Source organism: Dicentrarchus labrax, unplaced genomic scaffold (genome assembly GCF_905237075.1).
Source record: "Dicentrarchus labrax unplaced genomic scaffold, dlabrax2021, whole genome shotgun sequence".
Taxonomy (NCBI): domain Eukaryota; kingdom Metazoa; phylum Chordata; class Actinopteri; family Moronidae; genus Dicentrarchus; species Dicentrarchus labrax.
Window position 1 is genome coordinate 15139046 of NW_026136714.1, and position 23682 is coordinate 15162727.

Genomic DNA, 23682 nt, shown 5'->3' on the forward strand with positions numbered 1-23682 from the left:
TTAAATAAGTCATAGTGGTTGAATATCATTTTGGTTAGTCAGAGGTCATTGTTCAATGATGCAAATAAATCCAGAAAAACTCAAAACTCTTACTCCACTATTATTGCAGCAACAATAATCAATATAAATGAGGCCTGCTCCTCCCAGCTCTGTTTCCTTTGCACTGATTCAGGTTATCACAGCGGGAAGGGACACCACAAAGGAAGCGCTGATAAGATTGCTTTGTTTGTATCCCCAGATAAAGCCATGCCAAGACCAGAGTTAAGACCAGACTGCTGCTCTGGCCATAGATCGTTGACAGACATTAAAGCAGGCACTAAAAACTCGGACTTAAGGGAAGGAAAGAGGGGAACAGGACAGACCCCGACATTAAAGACATGAGGATCAGTGAGAATAGATAAGACTGCCAGCACAAGTTTTCTTTATCACAGTGGATTGTTAAAAATGTCACTATATGGCCCTAGATCATTTTAACATCTTAAGCCAGAAAAAGTTCTTACTAGTATTGAGTTGCAGCCGTCTTTGCTCAGTCCACGTCTGAACTCTCAAAACAAAAATGTTTCCCTTAGCTCTGCCTCTCGAGCAATTGGTGTTGAAAATCAGTAAACACCAATAAGAGATGAAGCTTTTATTTGCCTCATCTTCGTGAGAACAGTGACCATCCCTAATATTTTGCACATTCACTGCGCATACTGTACATTGTTGTCTAGTCCGCTATGACATTGTCCATCCTGTGCTGGCCTTGCCTTGAGGAGCAAATGATGCATGTTTCATAAAAGAGAGTTTCATTGGCTGAGGGCCACTCAGACACCTGAGTCACAGAGGAAGGCGGAGGTCTGGTGAGTGAAACTGGAGAGCTTCATTGCATTACAGCGCTGCAGGAGAGATAACATACTACGATAGAGTGCCTTGAGGGAAAGAGAGAGGCCTCAGCAAGATGGCCGTGATAAGCCAGCATCCAGACTGGAACCGGCAATAGTAACTTAATATGATTTTTATCTGAAGAGATAGAGGAGGATTGCCACTGGTCAGGATCGTCACATCTTAATGACTAATAAGTGGGTCCATTTCAATTTGTAACACTTGTTTCCTTCACGCTTAACCATACAGGCACGTGTATGTACTGGATAACACAAATTAACATCATATGCTGAGTGGAAAATAGAACTTTTTTGCAACCACGCACAGTAAAAACAAGACCACTCTTCGATGAACCGATAAAGCAATCATCAGCACGATCTGTGGCCGCAGGGATTGATCCAATACTACCAGACTGCTCCTTCCTGCCCTGCTTCATCAGATAAAGCCTGCTATCACCCACTCTCCTAAGTTAGATTTACTTGTATGTAGGCATGCAGACACACACACACTCACACTCACACTCACACACACACACACACACACACACACACACACACACACACATAAACACACACACACATGGAGAGCAGTACTTGCTCCCATATGTGAGAGGGGAAGTTGAGTGAAGGAGGGAGGGATCAAATAACTAACAGAGTCACACAGCTACACACAACACAACACAACACAACACACAGTCATTTTCTGTGATCACCCTTCAGGTGAGGAGATCACACCAGGAAGCCTCATATCAAGGAGCTAACAGACAGGAGGCGAGCAACTCTGACTCAGCCCTCAGACAGAGAGAAAGACCTCCCCAGACCGTTACCTCGATGCTGTATGAAGGTGGAGTCATTTGGGGGTAGAGAGAGAGAGAGAGAGAGAGGGAGAGGGAAAGAGATGAGGAGAGAGCGAGAGGAGCAGGGCAGCAGAAGACAGATGGATTATCTGACATGCGCCTGGACTGACCAATGTTCCTCTTTAAGGTTTTGAACCCTGTTTTTTCTCCTCAGAGTAAAATCTGAAAATGCTTTCCTGCACATTTGGAGTGTAGCAGCTATCGGACAGGTATACTGTGTGGTGCACCTTTTTTGATTTCACTGGAACTAAGGAATTTTACACATGGAAAACTTTCTACCTGGATATAAGTGAACTTTATATTTTTTTCTTTGCTTTTTTTTCTTAAATTGAGCAACTGCCTGGAAATACAAGGGCCCCACTGGAGCAGAATAATAGAAGAATAACTTCCACAAACAATTTAGAAAGAAGTAGAAAACGGAAGGAAAGTGGAAAAGAGATTTGTTAGCGTAATACAGACACATAGTAATCGGTGGGTGGTTTTCTTTTACGTAATCTTTGCTCATTCAAACTGATTTATTTTCCAATACAGACGTGGACTGGAGATTTGTGATCATCCGCTTATAATAGCCTAAAACATTTCAACTGTGGAGAAGAGAACTCAATGGAATTGTTGAACAGTCAAAAATAATTTAGAAGGAAATCTAAGAATTACATACAGCTGCCAAATAATTTGGACTCTGCAGGGGGACCATCTCCCCCAGTCTGGACTGTGGAGGGCTCCCCTCCCTGCCCTCCAAGCCTTTCCTCGACCCCAGCAGCATGTCCCAGGCTCTGAGGCTGCCTCTAGTCCTCCACACAGCACACTACCATGATCAGATGGGCTGCTGGAGGGAGTAAGGCTGCCTTTGCCTCGTCCTGCTCCAGGGCTGGGTTAGGGGATCATTCTGGTTCTACGACCAGCTCCAGACTAAGATCATCAACACTGCTTTCCTCCCTGTCTTTGCCTCTCCTGATTACCCTGGTGGTTTTCTCCTTCTCCCTACCTGGGGCGGCCTGCCATCAGCTCCACAGAGACAGACTGAGGCTCCCAAACCCACGAACTCTCAGGCTCCCACTGAACATTTCTGAGACTGAGCTTGTGTCTAGGCCCAGGGCCACTGGGGGCCCCCTGGGCCGGACTGGGGGACCACAGGGTAGGCATGTGCGCAGCTACAACCATCTCCAAGGGGACATACGTAGGAGGAAGCTGTTCTCTTTCCAGAAGTTTTTCCTGAGGATCGATAAGAATGGAAAGGTCAATGGAACCAAGAGCAAGGATGACCCCCTCAGTAAGTAACTCACTGCAGAACATTCATGCACAAAGGTAGACAAAAAGAGAGAATCACACCCCAGAGATGATCCTAATTTCTCAGGGGGCTGCGAAAGTTAAAAGTGACCTGAACCTTTAAACATGTGAGCTAAAATGTGTCAGTTTTAACCTTTGTAACTGCCAGTGTAAAACCAACGCTGTCAACCTCTGCAACTGAAACCTCTGACCTTGTTTGGATTTAGAGCCGTTAATAATAAGAAAAAGCACCTGTTGGTTGCTTAAGTCAGGGACATTTTGGTACCAAGAAACCCTTTTAAATGTTTGTTCTAATTTGAGAAACCAGGTGTTCATTCTTTGAGAGAAAAAAATCATACCCCCCAAAATAGATACATAACACCAACACAAATATATACATTTTATACATACAACTTTTCATAAACATTTAAATTTAAATTTCCAGAGACCGTCCACTGGTTGGTAGTTTGGATGAAGCAATCCCTGATTAGTCGTCCTTCTGTTTTAAACCAGACATCCCACTGATATCTCTGCTGTCCAAACACTCAGCACAATGATGGTAGTTCTCAGATGGCTTAAAAAGGAGCAGGGGCAGATAACCCAGCCATTATCAAGCAGTCTTCACAGCCCAGGGTAAACAGCACTGATAGCAACCACAGAAGAACAGGGATTTGGGGAGGGGGGCAGGAGGATATGGATGTCAGTGTCGTTGATGCTTTTAGGCTCTTTCTGCCTCTCTGTGGGGGTCTGTCTCACTCTCCCACTCGCTTGCCAGCCAGCATCAAGCAAATTACAAACCCTCAGTCACAGAACAGATTTGTTTAAAGAAGTTTGACGTGCTCACTAGGAGAAACACGTCTTTAAAAGTGATTACATGTTGTATGTTTCAACCATGTATCAGTCAGTAAATTAGCATTCTCATTAGTCTCCCAGCGTTCCCACCAAGCTACGTGTGTGTGCCAGCGGGCACTCACATGCTCCAGTGGGTGTGTGATCATACAGCAGCCAACGACGACACATGTGCTCGCTTATTACGGACACACACACACACACACACACACGTACATACATCCCTCTCCTTCTCACATGCTCCTTTTCTCCCTCTTTCTCTGTCCCCCAACCCCATAGCGGGTGTATATGGAACCTTTTAATGTTCCTCTTGGGAGAGCTAAACCACACATTCAATCAAAGTGACTTAGGGGAAATGGCACGGGGAGACAGAATGTCAGGGGAGATGTTTGTTTTGACAAGGTCATGACAGAGGCAACTTTATTTACTGACCGTATTACATCGTGATGCCTTTACTGCCACCTTTGTTAGTGGTTTCTTTTAAGTTGTAAACCTGAAGGAAGTCTGAAGCGGTTTATCATAATAGTGGTGTGTGAATTCACCCTGAACTTTATGTATGTTTGGAAGATGATTTACCCCTCTGTCTTTCTTTTTTTTATTGACTCACAACTTCTCATTTTTAGGAGCGTGTTGCCTTTTTCAAAAGTCAGTTTGAGTTAGTGCAGATTGCACATTGGGGAGGGAGGTGAGAGGGAGCACGGGGGACTCTCTAGAGGTACAAGTTCATGAATGACATGGCTGAACATCATTGTGGCCACATCAAAGCCGTGCGTCTTCGGTATCAATGGTGGTGCCATCAAAAAGCTGTGTCCTGAGGGGGTCTGGGGACACTGTGTGTGGATTATGTGCCCTCATATCAGGTTCTCACGGTAAAGGATACTACACAACAGCAGCTTCAGTCTTTGCTCTGGCCCCTGGGGCTAGACATGATCCCAGGGCTGACGTCCTTTGTAGACCCTCGATGGTCCCTTGAAGTGACAAAATATCAAGTTTTTTTTTGCGATGAGTGTAGGAAGGCTTGCTTTTTCCTGCGCCAGGAGTTGTGAGGCAAAGAAACACTGCTTTCAGATTTTTACGCTAGATGAATTCCTACATTTATCAGGCTTTATTTAAGAGGTGTATGTGGTGTGGAAGCTTTGGTTTTGGGTGCTGCCTGTGGCCCTGCGAGGACCCGGCTCACTGTCTGTTAAAGAGCCAGTATCCAGCCTCCCACAGATTTATGGGGATGCCAGCGCAAAACTGTCCCACATGGCTTTCCAACCCGCTGGGAGCCTGTGCTGAGGTTACAGAGAGAAAGGGAGGGAGATTATGGTAAAGTCAGCTAAGTAGCTATCTGCATGGCCTGAGTACATAATTAAGATATCTATGATTCCCTGAGTTCTCTTAAATTTATAGACAACTAGCAGGTCTGAGTGACTAGTGAAATATTGTTAAATAAGACACAAGCCTGGCTCGGAGGTAAAAGAATTTTAGTTAATTATCCATGGCTCGGATGGTGTTAGAGGATGAGCCTGTCAACATCGTGTGTGTGTGTGTGTGTGTGTGTGTGTGTGTGTGTGTGTGTGTGTGTGTGTGTGTGTGTGTGTATTTCGTGTCGGGCCACCATTTGTGTTTCTGTGCTGTAGGGGCCAGACCATGTGTGCAAGATGCTTCTGGACATGGCTCAAAAAGTGTGTGTATATAGCATATGTGCGTAAGTGTGTGTCTTTGTGCACATTCATCTCCTCTAATCAAAGCAGTGGCCTTTTGCGTGGGAAAAAAACAGATGGTGCTCTTATGGAGGTTTGAGGAGAAAGATGTATAGCTTCTCTCTGAGGTGGGGAAGAGGATGGATATCCCTTTTATGTAAATACACTCAGTGTGGTCCTTATCAAGTGTTATTGCTTTATATGCTGATTTACGCCTCACTCCACACCATTTTTCTGCATGGAAATGGCACCAATCAAAATTTACATTCCAACTTATCAGCTCAAATGTTATTTTGTGCAGTCCCTGAACATTTTTCTTTTTTTTTTAAACAAGCAAAGTATGAATGAGAAAAAAAAACAAAGCGTATGGTTTTTGGCATCCCACCGTGGAAAAACCACCTTTAATTCTCACTGGCATTGTGTGCCTCCATTCCACAACCAACGCACCATTTACTGTTGTAACTCCAAACAGAGCGTATCAAATAAGCCACACATTAGGAAAAACCAACCAGCATGCAAAAGAAAAACTGCTGTCTCCCCCACGTAAACAGCTGAACCTGGCTGGCTGACTTTAGGCTACGTTTTACATGTGTGTGGTTCGTAAAATGTACCCCACACAAAGCACTGTTGTCACATTTAAGGCTTACTGTTGTAATCTGGAGCAAGCTAAATGAAGAGCATGTTTTGTCTTATGGCATTTTCCCATACTTGCAGCAATAAGTTCATTACTCTCCAATCGTGGGCCAAACTCATTCAACGGAAAACAGTGAATGGAGATTTCGTAGTTTCACAGCCAGGTTGAGTGTGCAAGTTGAGTGCAAGTGCACATTCACCTGCTGCAATATTAACTATGGGCGTGTGCATGTGTAAATGTGAGCGCATTAGTGCGCGTGTATGTGTATATACAACCTGTCTCGCCCCTGCCTCCGGTGGCTGACTTTGATCAGTGATCATTACAGCCTTACTAATCCTCACTCCACCCCCAGTCTCACTGTCATGGCTCCTCTGTCCTCCTCTGTTCTCCTTCCTTTCATCCCTCCCATGTTTACAGAGCAGCCAGAGACTGCCATAGATTGTCTTACATCCTCACTCCATACCCGACACCCGATCCCATACAGAAACCAGCTCCTCTCAGATCTTCAATGGCCGTTGTGTCACCGTCCCCACCACCGCCTTGCTGCCTCAGACCTCACTGCCCTGAGGTGCCACTGTTTGAACTAGAAACTGATACAGTCAGGACCTCACAGACGAGGAGAGAAGCCGCTGTATTTTAAGAGGGGGATTGTTCTTTGGGGGCACACCTGCATCCTCCGCTGTCCACTCATGTACGAGGCTGGCAGCTTCAGAGGCCCCCCAGCCACCGGAGAGTGGGTCTGACAGTGGAGCAAGCTGCCACACAAACAGTCATCAGACAGAGGAGGGGCTGCTGATCTGATCAAAGCATATCGTCGACTCTCTGGAGTTCACACCCCCATGCTGAAGTGTGTGTCTGAATGTGTGTGCGTACACATGTGTGCTTATCGGGATAAAATAACGACAGCTCACAGGAAGTGGGGAAAGGAAGTCAGGGAGGGAGGCATGAAATCAAACATGCCATGGGAAAGAGGGAGGTTCACTCACACACACACGCGCGCACACACACACACACACACACCCACACACACACACACACACACACACACACACACACACACACACACACACACACACACACCAGCATAAGACGAGACAAGTGGGTTCTGTGGTCAAAGGACACATTAGGAAGTTATATCTCTCTGACCTCTGATACTGAGACCACACAAATAACCACAGCTGTCTGCAACAAAAGCACACCCTTGTTAACTGGGGTATAAATTAGCCCCTCTAATAGCCTATGAGAAACCTGAATTACTTGTATAGCGACTTGGAAACCTAAATACCAAACAGAACATAAACATCCATAGAATCTCTGCGGTATCCACCCATTAATTTTTAAACTAAATGGCCTACACAGCTGGAATCCGTTACACAGGTGTAGGTTGTAAAGTAACTTAATAAAATCACTGAAATGATAAATGTGCACAAAGAATAATTGTGACCTTAAACAGAGTTCCCACACTGTGCGTTCCCATTTGTAAATGCCCTGAAATGAGCACGAATATGTTGCTATCCATTACTTACTCACTTTAAAAATGTATTTATCCTGGTCTGTATCTAGACTCTCTGAATGCTAAGTGTTAATTGTTCTATACCCTTGCAGAAACTATGAGTCAGGGAAACAATTTATCACCTTTACTTCCTCTGTCTGAGTTTTAGTCTTGTGCATTGAAAAAAAACTCAGTCAGTTCAGCTCTGACTACTAAGAATCACACACTTGAAAAATCATTTTATGCTCACTGTGAATGTTGACACATATTGATATAACCGTATTTTTTGCTGAATCCTAGGTATTCTGGAAATCACATCGGTGGCCGTGGGAGTAGTGGCCATCAAAGGGCTGAACAGCAACTACTATCTGGCTATCAGCAGGAAGGGAGAACTGTACGGAGCGGTTAGTATCCGGGTCAGGGGTCAATCTGGATACTCTAGAGACGGAGATAGTGTTAGATTCTTCTGTCCTCATCAAAGTCCTGTCCTTATCTTTACTTCTCTAACTGCTGGGTCAACTCTGATTCACAACCAGGCCAGTGCACGTACGTGAACCTCCAGGAGAACTGTGCAGTTTTAAAAATACACACTAGGTTCTGTACAAGTACACAAGGCAAAACATGCAATGTAGATTAAGGAGTAGTAAATAAACAAGATAACATGTGCAACCACAATAGATTTGCACAAGAAAATGATCTGTATTTTGCCTTAAACTCAAATGTCGGGGTTATGACACTGAAACGTGATACCTACTGTTTTTCCAGAGAGAGTTCGGTGTTGACTGCACCCTGAAGGAGCGGATTGAGGAGAACGGCTACAACACTTATGCATCAGCCGAGTGGAAGAACAAGAAGCGGCAGATGTTTGTGGGTCTGAATGTCCACGGGAAGCCACTGAGAGGGAAGAAAACCCGCAGGAAGAACACGGCCACCCACTTCCTTCCAATTGTGGTGTGAACTGAAGAACTCAACTGGAGAAGGAGGATATGCAGCACTGGACAGAGAGGTTTTCAATACTGAAAAAAGCTGTAAAATAAAGACATTCACCGAGAAATCTCTCATTTGGAAACAAGGCACTAACACTGTTACTCAAAAGTATGATCTCTGCTCCTGACTGAGATCATGTACTTTATTTGGTGGGAGAAGATGATATCTGTGTTTTCTATGGCACAGGATGCAATATTTATCCTTTTTTTCTGTGCCAAACAGTTTGCAACTGGAGTATGTGTGTAATGTGGATACTGTCCCGGCTGTGGTAGATGAAGACATTTTTCGAGATGTTATTTATAATCCAAATTCTCCTGTGAGACTCCAGATAATCCACAACATAAAGGGGAGAGATGGAAGAGGGAAATGGATAAGATGAGGGAAATGATCGGTCAGTTTATCATGACAGCATTAAATAATAGAGGAAACAACACATTTAAAGCAAATGTTTGATACTTAACCACTGTGTTTTGACTGTATTGTAATGATTTATTTATTTTGTGAAATATTTAACTGGAGGGGAACACGTACAAGGCAAGCATTCCTTTGCATTCTTTACTTTTTATAGGAACTCCATTATGTGAAAATAAAATACCATTTTCTCCTCTGCAATGCAGTTGTCTTACTTCCTCAATACACCTAAAACTTTTCTCAAAAGTAGTGAGAAACCCTAGTGAACATTCAGGTCATGGTGAGTCGATTCTTATCTGGCTCTCTGAGGTACGAAGGGACAAAAGGCAACTATTAATGCCTAGCCAGATATTCCATGTGGCAACCATTGCACTAATGATTTGTTCACAAACAAACGGGAAACATACAGACCGACCACAACAAAATGGGAGGAAGGTAACTTGTACGGCCTGTAGATGCTGACATCATTTCCCAATATCACCCCATTAATGTGGAGCTGCAGCATTCCCCAATTGCAACAGTGCTTGAATAGTAAAGATAACTGCTAAAGCACCTGCTGATAATACTAGCAAAACTTTTAAAATAGTTTTGTCATGTTGGTCTGCATCAGTGCTGGCAGTAGGTTTTGGGGGGGGAGTTAGAAGAGGATCCAAATGTGTGTGTGGAGGCAGAAATGCAAACGAGGGAGAAGAAGAGATATGACCTGTGTCTGACCACCCACTTCCCTTAGTAATCATCTACAAACACACTAATCAATGACAGCTGCCTTGATGCCAGATCAAAAGACTGCAGGGAGAACATTAACACCACAGGCTTCCGGGCCTCATGTTCTCTTATCCCGCCTCTCTGCACATCCATCTCAGCAAAGGCATGAAAATTTGGGAGAGAAGTCGAAGGCAGGAAGGTGAGAGACGAACTGCAAGAGATGTACAAATTCATCCAAGTTGTGTGACTGTGACTGTGAGATTAGAAGGAGGGAAAATAACAAAAGAGATCTGTGTTATAGGAATCCAGAGCACAAGAAACGTTTGCTTTAAGCGATAGTATATTGTCCTTTAATAGCCGTTTAAGGAATCACCGCAACGAATGATTAATACTGAGGAATGCTGCTGTGCATTCCACCATGACAGTCAGGGCAACATATGGAATACTATTTCATGACCTCTACTTTCTGCCCCATACAGTACCGTCTGATACATTTACTCTCTGCTCTCTCAAGTGATTGTGCAATATGGTGTGGCTGTTGCACCTCTGAGGCCAGATTCACAACAATGCCCTGAGGATACACTCTTAGATGTTTCCTAATAGGTAAGATTAGGATGTTCAACTGGGTGCAATTTCAGAGTTAATTCAAGTGTTTTAGAAGTGCTTTGACTTTTATTTTCTAAAGTTACAAGAAAGATCCTCCTATTGTGTAATAGAAGGCCTGGTATGAAACTACACCACATACAGTAGCTACGTATTTTCCTTGATTTGTCTGTAAATGTTCTGTATGTAACCTAATGATGCAGTCAATAAATCACCAAGGAAATAACCTAGATAATGTGTGCTTATGCAACATGAAACCAGACTTTTTTTGCATTTAAAATCTGTGGTGATGAGTATGTGTACACCAATCCTAGTCATTTGTCACCTTGTGCATTCCGAAGAGTTGTGAATGTTTGAACTCTCTCCAAGATACTGGCATTGGGGGAAAAACAGCAATAACAGAAAATAGGGCCAGTAATCTTTTATCAAAGTGGGTCTCCACATTTCTGGCACTGGAATTCTCTGTGGCATAATGTGATCCAGCTTTGGGAAACAAGTGGAAAATGACTGGAGGCTAAAACAACTAATGAATACTTACACTGAGAGGTCTGGTGCAACACATGTTTGTAGTGGGCAGCTACTGAGTGAGCTCCGGGAGAGAGGCACTTCTGAGGGGTTGCACAGGTCCAGAATCTTCTCTATGATGTTTAAATATGTGTTTGATATATCAGTTAAATGTAATTTTCCAACCCTTGGTACTTTGGCAAATATTTTATATCAATATGAGGTTATTTAACCTGCTCAACCACACATAACCTTTAATAGGTCCATCATTGTGTGCTCACGTTATACAGACAACCACTGTCTAAACCCACAAACAGGGCAGTAGCTAACACTGCATGTTCCCAGTGTTTTCTGGACATTTGGTGATGTTACACAACCTAAGCAGGAGTTAATATAAATGAGAAATTACAAGTTAAAAACACATTTTTGTCTCTAAATTTGACTAAAGACAAAACAAGTAAAACTATATAAATATTTATTAAAATTAAAGCACTGTTGTATTTTTAGCGGGATATTTTTTTTTTATTTAGACAGATCATTTAGCAGGTAAAATGTGTGACTATAATTGAATAATAGAATTAATAGCCTGTATATAATGTGAACAGATTAAATGTACGTCTTTTTCATAGAGACCTGGGGTTTTGTGGGGGAATTTGACTTATGACCCCAGAATTTCTACTTCTGCTACTCTACTACTAATTCTACTAATACTACTTTATATTTCATTACATTTTCAGGGAGAAATATTACACTTAATAGCTGTCACAGTAATAGTTACAATTAAAAATACCTGCAACAGTTAAATGCTACATAAACATGTAAACAACACTATACAACAATATAATAATATAATGTATAATGATAAAAACTCACAGTGGCCATTTTTTTCATGCTTTTTAAAGTACATGTTTCTAATAATACTTCTGTACTTTTAGGAACTGTATGAAAAATATTAGGGTGGGAAAATGGTCTGAATTTTTAAGAAGCAAGACCTTTTCCAGCATTTTTATTATATTATTATCATGACTATTATTATTATTATTATTATTATTATTATTATTATTATTTTACAATAAATCACACAAGGAAGAATTCCTCTGGAATTAAAATTAGTTAAAGACATTCATCTGCGCTTCGAAAAAAAAAAAAATCAGACTACAATACCTTCAGCATGATGGAAAACTACATAACCCACCATTGACCCTTTCTGCATTTTGTATAATCTCAATAACCTTACCACCATTTATGATACAATGCTATATTTTGAGGCTGTCGCACTCTTTATGGTTGAGCTTCCACTCCATGCCACTAGAGGGAACAATTTTTATTTTGATATCAGTGAATACTCAGTGACAACAGTTTGTTGTATGTCAGGAAGTGGCCAAAAAAGTTGTGTATATAAATCTAGAAGAAGAAGTCAACATATATTATTACAAATATGAATATATGCTTTTGATTTTCATACCAAAGTTGCACAAATGCATTACAGTGTAAGGGAGGTCAAAATGCCCCTGACAGTAAAAAATTACTTCATTATTGTTGTATTGTTATTGTGTTGTTCATTTATTTAAGCAGTAGGAATAGTGATCCATGTTGGAAAAAATAATTGTTTTTTGTTTTGTTCAAAAGTGAGTTTGTCAAGGGGAAAAAATTAATAATTCATTAATCAGTCAGTTTCTTGAAATAGATTTTGATGTGGGACTATAGTGACTGAGTGCTATGAAAACATGTTTTTCAGACGCAACTACCACTTTCATACATTTTCTACACTACTGGTTGATACTGGTGTGCTTTTGTGAGACTTAATATAATAATAATATCAATGCCTTGCAAAAGTATTCACCCCCCCTTTTTACCTATTTTGTTACATTACAGCCTTTAGTTCAATTTTTTTTTAATCAGAATTTTATGTGATGGATCAGAACACAATAGTCTTAGTTGGTAAAGTGAAATGAGAAAAATATATACACAAGACTATTTTTTAGAAATAAAAAACTGAAAATTGGCACGAGCATATGTATTCACCCCCTTTGTTATGAAGCCCATAAAAAGCTCTGGTGCAACCAATTACCTTCAGAAGTCACATAATTAGTGAAATGATGTCCACCTGTGTGCAATCTAAGTGTCACATGATCTGTCAGTACATATACACACCTTTTTTGAAAGGCCCCAGAGGCTGCAACACCTAAGCAGGAGGCACCACTAACCAAACACTGCCATGAAGACCAAGAAACTCTCCAAACAAGTAAGGGACAATGTTGTTGAGAAGTACAAGTAAGGGTTAGGTTTTAAAAAAATATCCAAGTCTTTGATGATCCCCAGGAGCACCATCATTCTATCATAACCAAATGGAAAGAACATGGCAAACCTGCCAAGAGACAGCCACCCACCAAAACTCACGGACCGGGCAGGGAGGGCATTAATCAGAGAGGCAGCACAGAGACCTAAGGTAACCCTGGAGGAGCTGCAGAGTTCCACAGCAGAGACTGGAGTATCTGTACATGGGACGACAATAAGCCGTAGAGTTGGGCTTTATGGCCAGAAGAAATACATCACTTTCAGCAAAAAACAAAATGGCAAGTTTTGAGTTTGCCAAAAGGCATGTGGGAGACTCCCAAAATGTATGGAGGAAGGTGCTCTGGTCTGATGAGACTAAAATTGAACTTTTCGGCCATCAAAGAAAACGCTGTGTCTGGTGCCAACCCAACACATCACAAACACACCCAAAGAACACCATCCCCACAGTGAAACATGGTGGTGGCAGCATCGTGCTGTGGGGATGTTTTTCAGCAGCCGGGACTGGGAAACTGGTCAGAAAGATGGATGGTGCTAAATACAGGGATATTCTTGAGCAAAACCTGTACCGCTCTGTGCGTAATTTGAGGCTAGGACGGAGGTTCACCTTCCAGCAGGACAATGACCCCAAACACACTGCTAAAGCAACTCTTGAGTGGTTTAAGGGAAACATGTAAATGTGTTGGAATGGCCTAGTCAAACCCCAGACCTCAAACTAATAAAAAATCTGTGGTCAGACTTAAAGATTGCTGTTCACAAGCGCAAACTGTCCCACTTGAAGGAGCTGGAGCAGTTTTGCAAGGAGGAATGGGCAAAAATCCCAGTGGTAAGATGTGGCAAGCTCAGACTTATCCAAAGCGACTTGGAGCTGTGATCGCCGCAAAAGGTGGCTCTACAAAGTATTGACTTTAGGGGGGTGAATTATTATGCACATTGACTTTTTCTGTTATTTTGTCCTATTTGTTGTTTGTGTCACAAAATAAAAATCTTCAAAGTTGTGAGCATGTTCTGTAAATTATGCAAATCCTCAAACAATCCATGTTAATTCCAGGTTGTGAGGCAACAAAACACGAAAAATGCCAAGGGGGTGAATACTTTGGCAAGGCACTGTAGCTACATGCTTTTCAGGCCTGCCTGTGTAATGATTTGACCATGCTTTTATTTTTTTTTATATTTCAGCTGACAAGTTTTAATGTTGCATCTACACCATGAACTAGCTCACTGGTAACATTACTTTAATAACCTGCTTTTGGTTGTCTTTTCAACATAGACAAGCTTTGTACAAGAAAAGTTGGTTCCAGGAAGGGTCGGACTTGGAGGAGTCAGTTATGCCAACTGACATGTTATTTAACATAATGCTACTCACCTCGTTCTTCAGTTGGGTTTGGGAGACTGGTGCATTGTTATGGGTGTGGGGATGGGGAGGAAAGGCTGAACCTGTTGGCCGGGCAACAGGCAGAGATAACTCAACCCTAGTATGAATAGCTTGCTAAACGTTTGTCTGCATTGTTTAATGTTCAGTTTTTTTTTTGTGGTTTTTTTTTTGTGATTAAGATATTCTATTAATGATTATAGGTTAATCATCTAATATATTGGGGGGGGAAGAACCAATGTTTTAATAATTTAGGGCCCCTGTCAGTCACAGGCCCATAAAATGGTCCTAACTCACTCTCATTCACCATATTCACATGGTGCCCCAGAGTGGAAGAATTGAGTCTACAACATATATTTACCATCGGGTTGAATAGCGAACGGGATGTGTGGGGGTCGCTTATACAAAGTATCAGTGAGTTCAGAGGGGCAGCTTGTGTGTTACAGTCGCCATCGTGTGGTGTTCAGAGGATGAGACACTGAAGGACTACACTCAGTGTTGTGATATATTTATGAGGTATTCAGATATTCATTTCAGCACATAATCCAGAGCAGTAAACGGACAGTTTCACTGGAACTACCTAGTAGGTGTCCTAAATCAGATATTAATGGACACTCAACAGCCAATTAGAATTGAGTATTCAGCCAGACCATGTTATAAGTATTAATAAACAGCGGCAAACATGATCAAGAAAGGAGGGAATTAATATCAGCACTAGATGAGGGACATAATACTACGTTGGAGTATTTACTTGGAAAGAAATCATGGAAAGTACACTCTTGTAATTAATTATTTAACAATAATAGAGATAATATAGTTATGTTTCTGTCCAGTAGGTGGCGCTAATGCACCCATGAGCTCGTTTGTCAACCGCCATTAAAACCAGAAGAAGACGAAGTAGTTGTGTATACTGTGATTACTATCCGATAGAGAAATAGCCACCATGAAAGACAGATAGGGCGTGTTTTGCTGCGATAAAACACAAACAACCGCTGCAACGCAAAAGAAAAAGCAGTCAGCGCGGTGAACAGCATTTCTGCATCTTTTTCTGATGCTGCTTTGAGAGGCGAGGCTGACAAACCAGCAGTCATGAACGAGAATTTCGACCGAGCTCCCGGTGCAGGGAGAGCCCGAAATCTTCCAGCAGACCCCGGACTCGTGGTGACCGGGGACGGTGACACCAAAGCCACGCTTTTCAACCAAAGGGAACCGCTGAGGCAGCCGCGAACATCCCCGCCTTTCGCCGAGAACAACATTAGCACAGCCAGCGATGTGGCTAGTGGAGGTAGGCAGCTGTCAGCCAGCTAATATCAACGATAGCTGAGCTAAGTTAGCTTATAGCTACTTTCAGATTCGATTTCATCTAAGTGGTAGCTAAATATCACTTTCTGAAAATGGCCACTGAAGGCCAAAACCACGTTTGCTGGAGTTTATCAGTAATTTAACCACAACATATAAGTTAGTTCCTCTGAGAAACGTAAGGGGGTAAGGCTACTCGCTGTATTGAGCCAGCTAGCTGCTAAATGCCATAATGTTAGCTAACGTTAGTGTTTTGGCGTTGCGACATGCACCTGTTGGATTGTTATTTAATGTGAGCGAACAGGGTCTCTAAATAAAGCTCCCGCTCAGATGTCACGAAGTTGACTAGTGACGTGCCACCGTTTAGGCTGCCTTACCCAGTGAAAACTTTAGTTTATAGAGCTATCGTTCACTATAACGCCAGCTAACCTATTGTTATGTTAAGTTAGCAACGCAGAGCAAAGAGGAGGAACTGGTTCTCTTTACAAATCTGGTTAAGTAGCTGGTGTTAGGAAGTAACATAGTAAAGTAACGTTACCTGTGAGCTAGTTTATGGTGTAGATGCATCAATGAAACTAAAAAACTATTTTTTTCGGTATCAGCCGTAATGTTAAATATATTTTTAATAAAAGCATGTTCAAATCATTTCATAGGCAGATCTGATAAGCATGTAGCTATATTACAAGTCTCACTAATCACACCAGCATCAACCAGTACGTGCAGAAGATGTATGGAAATGGTAGTTGCTTCTGAAAAACAAATTTTTTCATAGCACTCAATCATTACAGTCCCGCATCATCCAATGCAAATTTCTAGGATAACAGACCAACCACATTTATTGCTCCACTGGGCTGATGTGGAGTGTCCTTTTAGATGTATGACATTAAACAGTAAGTTGGAGTCGGATGTGTGGTTCTGGTGTGGAAAAGCTATACTGGTTGACGTCTTTGGGGCCCCCCAGTTGCAGGAGTTCCTTTATCCCATCAGCCATCACAGTCTGTAACACACATGCCTGAGTTGCAGCACGGGGGAAAGCACACACACACACACACACACACACACACGCTTGCCAAAATTAGTCCTACATGAAATTTTTAGTACTCACTGAAGCGTTGTAGTTAAAAGTATTATGCAACTGCAGGACAATGCTGTTGTAGTATTGAATATTGTTTACTGTGGATGTACCAAGTGCAGACAATGTCTTAGATTTTGCAGGTAAACCAAATCTATGGCTGAAAAATGGTCCTAAAGTAAAATTTACTTCTGTTTGATTAAAGTTTGCTGTTCTAGGAAATAAGTGAATGAATATGAATGAGTTATGTCGCATATGACAAAGACTAAGAACATGTTTCTTCTTCCTCTTCCTTCAGATTTTAAAAGACAAAGCAAACCCCAACAAAGTGCAAATGCCAACAGTACGTCTGCCTCTAGAAGGTGTAATGAAGTTGATTCTGTGGTCAAGTCTTCAAAGCTTTCAGCCAGTGCCCCAGAGTTTGTCCCCTCTGGAATGAACCCTTATGAAGTAAGAGGAATTTTACTAACTAAAAATTCACTAATTTTATATGTCACTGTTGTTTTGCATCAGCATTAAAAAGTTCTCCTTTGTTCATGTTTTTATTGTGATTTTTGTATAGGACCCTGCTTATTATGATGACGAAAGCTATTACGGTGAACCGACCTTGGCGGATATGGTCACAGAATTCCTTGGCCACCTGAGCTCTTCGCCGGGGTCCTTTGAGTCGGATATTGAATACATAACTAGCGTTATCAATTCCTGGGTTACTACTGAAGAGCTGTTGCTTGAGCTGGTCGAACTGATATACACACAGGTTTGGAGAATGGGCACATTCAGTCCTCATTTGGATTTTTGTATAAATATTAGATAACGAGACACCTCTAAACACTGCATACACAGGAAATATAAATGTTGACAATACACATAATTGTATAAGGCAGTGGTTTCCAACCTGGGGCTCGGGACCTCCACTAGGAATCACCAAAGCTTCACGGGGGGGTCTTGATTTTAAGGAGTGTAGGATAAATTAAAATATATACACTGTAGGCCTATATCTCAGTATTTAATTAATTTATGTGCAGAAAACCAAATTAAATAGTTGTTTTTAAGTTTAGATTATTATTATTTAAGATAAGATTTAAACTTTGAAGACCTGAAGCTATATTCAGAGACTTCACTCCCTGATAAACAGCCTCATCCCGCATTAGAAAACAACCAAACTAACCAAGTAATATCAGGAGTAAACACAGAATTTTTCAAAATGTATGATTGTGAGAAATAAAAAATACATAATGCAGACAGAGAATTGTATAAAAATATCAGGAAAACTGATATCTGATCCATATTCACAGGAAATAATTAGCTTAAAATTCATCCAAATCTCTTGTTTTACACAAACTTATGCAGTTATTGGGTTCTCTATTTGTGTTTATTGTACAGGTCTCTACTGTTATTGTTGAATATAATATGAAATATACATAAAATGTGTCACTGAGGCAGGCACCATCAGTTTACTTAATGACAGAAAAAGGGCTCCCCTTAGGAAAAAGGTTGGGAACCACTGGTATAAGGTAATCCACTGGGTATTAAGTTTTCTTTTCATTGCAGTCTACTGCCATTCCAAACTTTGCTTACACGGGTGCCAGGCTGTGCAACTACTTGTCCCATCATCTCACTATCAGCCCACCAAGTGGAAACTTTCGTCAGCTGCTCCTGCAAAGGTGATTTAATTAAGTTTTTGTTGAGTCCATATCACAAGTAGACAAGCTCTCAAGACAAAAATCTCCTTAACTGTTTTATTCAATATCATTTTCAAATTATTAATTAAAAAGGGTGAGTTTTTCATAAGATGCTAGAAAATGTTCTTAAGCTGTAGTCGAAGCAGAAATATTTTAACTGTTACAATACTAAGATCAATATGAAAAGCAATGTAAAATGTAATTGTTCTGTCAAATTGCCATTAAACAGAAAGATTGTTGTGTTCTGTAGATGTCGAAAAGAGTTTGAACAGAGGGATGTAGCTGTTCGAGGAGATGCAGAAGCTCAGAAGAAACTCCACTCGTTTGTGCTCTTTTTGGGAGAGCTCTATCTTAACCTGGAGGTAAAAGATTGTCTTTAAGACAGCACTATATTATCATTCCTAAAGTTGTGTAAATGCATGCATTTAAAGGGGTTTTCCACCGTACATGTGTTTTTTGAGCTGTAAACTGAATTATATAAATATATACTGTGATGAAACATAAATGCGGGTGTTAATAATTAATAATTAATTGACTTTATTACCAAATTTATGAAATCACAACATTTAATATAACCCCCCCCAAGAAAAAACAAAAAACAGTGTTGCAACCCTCAGAGGAGGACAGCCCAACTCCCCCAGCGGGTGCTTTGAGTGTGAAACTGTTGCACTAATTTTCAAATGTATATTGATGATGCTAGTTTTTGCTAACCTTCTACTGAATATTTTTGTATTCTGGCTCAGTGGTTTGGACGGGTGTAGAAACACCACCTGACTGCTCTGATTACCGTGATTCCACGCACTGACAGTCCCCCCACAGACACACACATATACTGGAGAGTTGGCCTCTCCGACCCGTTAACTCTGCTACAACACCGGTACCACACATAAACTTTTACAAACAACGTCAAAATGCTTCAAGTGACTGGCTCCAGTGGACTCTCTCTGTGGAGATTCTGCCTGCAGCTGCTTTCTAGCTCTGACTACTAGCTCGCTGTTTCTGCCACACTGCTGTGGTCAGTCTGTCTCAGTGTCAAGGCCACGTCCTCTACAGCTACTGTCTTTTGCAGGTTTCTGATACATTTTCTAAATTTGCTGCGAGGGAGGGAGTTAGCACAACCTGAAGTTGTTGCAAATCAATTAGCACAACACAATATTGACTTCCTTTTTGGAATCACACAATTATTTAAACCATACCTTGCCTTGCATCTAGCCTCACAGGTGGTTCTTGCTGCAGGTTAGGATCTTGTTGGGAGGGCTTCCATGATGTCCTAGTGGCACTAAGGGAAACACTTCACTGGAATTGAGTGTGCTTGCAAATTTTTCATATAAAAAACAAAATGTTTTATGGTTATGTATTTCCATAACGTGGTGTATAGGATGTCTGCTGCTGCTGGTGCTGTACTGTGGTCTGTACTGTAGTTCACAAGCCAATCAATTCAATTTAATTCAGTTTTATTTGTATAGGGCTTATCTCAGGACACTTTTCAAATAGAGCAGGTCTAGACCGTACTCCTTTTTATAAAATTATTTACAGAGACCCAACAGTACCACCATGAGCAAGCACTTGGCAACCACCTTTTACATACGTCGTAGATCTCAGATGAGGAGAACTCAACAACTTTGCAAGTTGAGTTCATAAGCCACCAACACAAGAAGACTACTCAACATGCCTTCAACTTTTACATCTGTTGATATCTGTTTTGTTTGTTTAGGTAAAGAGTGGGAAAAGACCTCCTAATCGAGCAGATATCCTCCTGTCTGCTCTGAATGACCTGATGAACAGTCTGTTTGATAATCCTGTGGATGCAAATCTCATCTGTGCTGTCAAACTGCTTAAGGTTTTATATCTCAATTGAATACGTTTACAGATTTGTATTGAAAGCAGTTCTATTGTTTAGAGAGTTAATGCGATTGATTTTAAATATACAGCTGACAGGCTCTGTCTTGGATGATGCGTGGAAAGACAGTGGGAAACAACACATGGAAAAACTGATCCAAAGAATAGAAACTATTCTACTGGATGCTACCTGCAGCAGGTGTGTATATTAATAATAATTTGTTGATCTGTTTGATTGAAGCTCGCCTGTGATAGGCGCTGATAGACAAATGGTTCAACCAATCATCTGCCAAGTTTTTTTTGAAAGTGCCTGCCTTTTCCAGTTTCCAATGAGATTGTTTTTGTGTAACAACCAACATGGACTAAAGAGTTTAAGCTTTTTAACATACACACGCAGCATCAAGAACATGTACCGTCATTCAAAAGCCTGCCATAAACTTTCTGGAAACTTTCTGATATAAGCATTTTTCTCCTAAGGGATGTCAGACAGATGCTTCTGAAACTAGTGGAGTTAAGATCTAGTGACTGGGGCAGAGTCCGTGCTGCTGCAGCAGCCAGCAACGCCACACCAGACAATGACCCCAACTACTTTATGGTGAGTGTCAACTGTACCACATGCCCTGTTTTTTTTTTTTTTTTTTTTTTTTTATTGTACATTTTTCTCTGTATTTCTATTGGTTATGGATTTGTGTTTATCCCCCTCTCAGAATGAACCTACGTTCTACACAGAAGATGGAACTCCATTTACAGCAGCAGACCCAGGTGAGGCTGTGTAAATCTGTTCATGGTAGATGAGAGGGCAACATGGCTTTGCTGTCTAGGCTGGGCTGTCAGCTCTGTTCAGTCAATCTCAGGTGACGGGGTCATGCAAGATCAATCACAGGTCTTGGAAGGGACATAATAAAAAGGCTAGAAGACAAAAAAATGTCAAGGCTTAATAATTCTTCATTCTTTTATTTTCCTATGATTATATCTAGTTATATACATATACTAAATTGAGTTGAATTGATTTGAACTGGAATGAATCAGTAATGGTTAAAACATTGTTCTTAAATGTCACCCAATTACACAGCTACTGTTCCCTTTTTAAATGTTAGTACAAAATATGCTCGTAAGGAAATAATGGAGAATAGAACACACTTTATTTCAGCTGCAAATACCTTTTTAAACCTTCACTTGATTCATTGTCATTGAATAAGTCCTTATTTAAATGAAAAACATTTTAAACTGTCTTGCTTTTGTGCTTGAATGTCGGTCTTTCTGCTTTTACAGAATATGCTGAGAAATATCAAGAGATCATGGACAGGCAGGACTATTTCCATGATGTTTATGGAGAAAATGGAAATGAAATGTAAGTACATATCATAGGGATAAAACAATTTGGATGGGTCATGTATGCCTTTTTTTAGGACACAGTCACCTGTTTCACTAGGGGACCTGTTGATGCTTGTTGCTATGGATACCATTAACAGATGTGCGTCGTAGATTCACTGGTACCACAGGTGGCACATTGACCTGCATGACCTTCAGAATAAAAAGTTCAACAGTACCACTGCGCTGGCACATCTTCAGTCATGTGACTGAATGGTGGCTTCACACAGATCATATGACCACCTGTGGGCCCCTGAGTTTGAATTTTTTTGACTGGCCCACAATGCAACAGGGTCACCCATGGCCTCAGATTCAGTGTAGTCAGCAGTTGGGTGTGAAAGAGGGCTTATCTCAGCCTGTCCTCTCTCTCAGAGTGGTGTCTGTGAGCTAGTGTTTTTGTGTGTCATGTAAATGGAAATTGCATCAACATTTTGTAGGGTTTGTTAATATAAGTTTCAGTAACACATTTGTCTTAAAGATCTAAAAAGTAAAGGTTGCGGTTCTAAATCATTCATGTTGTTTTGTTCACAGATATGAAGACTCTGAAGATGAGATGGAGCCTGAGATGGAAGAAGCTTTTGAGAATTTTTGTTTAGAATCAGAGAGGAAACGACAACAATGACGTGAGAGTGAGAATCTGTGAGACTCAAAAGGCATATACTGTACCTTTCCCACTCAAGTTGCTGGATTATTGAAAGGCGAAGGAAACTAGCATCAGATAGGTTCAAACATTTATTTTACTGCAAACAAGCATTTTAACAAAAAGCTGTTCATAGTTGCACTTCTGACACCTTTTTCAGTCAGTGTTGATTAGAAAATGGGGACAATCAACGGGATAATTGTTTGAAACATTAAGGTATTAACAGGGAAGTTCTCTCTTGTTTTGAATTCTTTCAGAAAGTTTTTTCCTTTACGCGTAAACTGGATGCCAAGAGGAAATGGTGTGCTGTGGATTTTTTTAAAGAGTTAATTTCTGAAATGCAGATAAGTTTCATCAAATGTGTGCATTGGTTGTTCAATACTAATTAATGCCCCATGCCTAAACCGCAGGCCAAAAAATATAAATCATTCAACAGAGATGCATAATCTTAATGTGAAATGTACCGTGGATGGGTGAGATGGTTGTTTTACTACATACCTATCTATATACAATGCATATATACAGCCTTTATCTCCACCATTGTTAACTTGTGTCTCTTGTCAGGTTGCCAATATGAAACACTATATTCAAGGCTATTCATCTGTTAAACTGGCTGCAGTGAACCTAAGTGGTCAGGAACTGTGAAAGGCTGTGCAGTTTGGAAAATTCAATACTTGCTGTAAATTCAGTCACAAACTGGGAATATAGACAAACCCTTTTTTTTAAATCTTTCTGTGGTTAAAGTCAACATTTTAAGAAATTTTAGGTAAATGATTCAAAATTCTGAGAATGCAGGGCATCTGAATACAGTTTATTTCCTGAATGTAGCTTTAAATATCTACACATTTTGCAGTTAGAAGCGGTCAGTGCAACTGCAAAAAGTATTCATTCTTATCCAAGACTGAAAGACTGTTTACCCCCAATCCATGGAACCCATAAAAAGGAATGTTGTTTTATAGTTTGTAAATATTATTTATGGTATTGTTTGCCTGCAATAAATTCTTTATAATGTGAGATTTTATTTGCTACATTTGTGTTTGCACCTTTTTGAAATGAATGGAGATATACATTGAGGTCCATTCTGTAGGCACAGTTACACCAAGTTTCTAGTTTATTAGGTACAACAGAAGACATTTGAATTTAGTGTATTTTTGTTCCTTTAACACTGGTTTGTCAATGAAAACTCACCATGTAAAGTTAAATCAAATCCCAATTAATTTACTCTTTATGCTATGACCCTTTGTATAGATGTTACC

The 23682-nt window shown here is 40.8% G+C and overlaps 2 protein-coding genes across 2 annotated transcripts; both read left to right on the forward strand.

Annotated features, from left to right (window-relative positions):
• Positions 1–1580: 1580 nt before the first annotated feature.
• fgf10b (fibroblast growth factor 10b) lies at positions 1581–9245 on the forward strand. The gene is made up of 3 exons (XM_051423466.1): positions 1581–2987; positions 7947–8050; positions 8412–9245. Exons 1-3 carry the CDS (start codon positions 2528–2530, stop codon positions 8601–8603), a joined length of 756 nt encoding a protein of 251 aa, XP_051279426.1. The 5' UTR covers positions 1581–2527; the 3' UTR covers positions 8604–9245.
• Positions 9246–15414: 6169 nt separating this feature from the next.
• On the forward strand, positions 15415–23440 carry paip1 (poly(A) binding protein interacting protein 1). The gene is made up of 11 exons (XM_051423029.1): positions 15415–15808; positions 17193–17344; positions 17457–17651; positions 18446–18558; positions 18827–18938; positions 20291–20416; positions 20508–20614; positions 20893–21010; positions 21123–21177; positions 21688–21766; positions 22318–23440. Exons 1-11 carry the CDS (start codon positions 15613–15615, stop codon positions 22406–22408), a joined length of 1344 nt encoding a protein of 447 aa, XP_051278989.1. The 5' UTR covers positions 15415–15612; the 3' UTR covers positions 22409–23440.
• The last annotated feature ends 242 nt before the right edge of the window (positions 23441–23682 follow it).